At 38.4% G+C, this 968-nt stretch overlaps 1 protein-coding gene across 1 annotated transcript in view; it reads right to left on the minus strand.

Moving 5' to 3' along the window:
• Positions 1-569, minus strand: part of LOC107577492 (RNA-binding motif, single-stranded-interacting protein 2-like) — a gene marked incomplete at its 5' end in the record, with an annotated part of 3,609 nt that extends 3,040 nt beyond the window's left edge. Inside the window, 3 exons of the mRNA XM_016263560.1 lie at positions 11-169; positions 246-325; positions 412-569. Coding sequence (XP_016119046.1) covers positions 11-169; positions 246-325; positions 412-569 — 397 coding nt within the window. The remainder of the gene's footprint in view (positions 1-10; positions 170-245; positions 326-411) is intronic.
• Between the last annotated feature and the right edge of the window lie 399 nt (positions 570-968).

Raw genomic sequence — 968 nt, forward strand, 5'->3', positions numbered from 1 at the left:
GAATTAAGACTTGTGGTTGAAATCAACATGAAAAAGTAGAAAAAAAGCAGCTCTCTCACAGTCTCGCCCTCTCTCGGCCACTGCCGCCCATTCTGGTGATATTTCCCCTGATTCTGACGTTTTTTCTGTCCCCCATCCGCAAATTTACACAGCAAGGGTTCTGTAGGCACTTCAGGAAAACATATCACTCATTATTTATTTGTCATAACCATCTGGTCAATATGAAAACAACCCAAATGTAGTACCTGCAACTCCAGGAGGAGTCTTGATGTATTTGCCGTTAAAATGTTGAATGATGGCCTCACATTTTTCAGTCGATTCCATCCTGACAGAGTAATTGCAAATGCATTATTAATGGAATATTAATGATGATAATGTCAGGTTCTACGTATGAGAGCTGGTCAGGCGTACCTGGCGAAACCAACTCCGCGGCTGGTGCCGTTTGCGTCGCGTAAGATGCGTGTGGAGATGACCTGGCTGAAGGGCTTGAGCATGCTCTCTAGCTCCTGCTCATCCATAGACAGAGGCAGATTAGAGATGTACAGATTGGTGGGGTCCTGTTCTTGTTGCTGCATCAAGAAGAGAGAAACAAATGTGTTAAACATTGAATAGGAAATCATCTCTAGGAGATATTGTAAACTACAACTATTAAATTATTTTCAGTAATTTGAACTATATATATAAATATGTGTGTGTATAAACAAAGCAAAAAAACCCCCAAAACAACAGAAACTAATAAATGGAAAAAAAAGCACATTGAAATGAAAACTGAATATAGAGCCCAGCCTCATGAAAATGCGTATAAATAGTACGCCAAATAAAAACAAAAACTTGTGGTATTTATACGTAAAAATTTGAAAAACTTTTTTTAGCGGTTTTAACGTACATATGATACACATCTACCCCACAACCCTAATCCTACCCATTGCATAGCATATACACACCAAAGTCAATTTTTGTGTATTAAT

Source organism: Sinocyclocheilus grahami, unplaced genomic scaffold, assembly GCF_001515645.1.
Source record: "Sinocyclocheilus grahami isolate Dianchi unplaced genomic scaffold, SAMN03320097.WGS_v1.1 scaffold6209.1, whole genome shotgun sequence".
In the NCBI taxonomy this organism is placed as follows: Eukaryota; Metazoa; Chordata; class Actinopteri; order Cypriniformes; family Cyprinidae; genus Sinocyclocheilus; species Sinocyclocheilus grahami.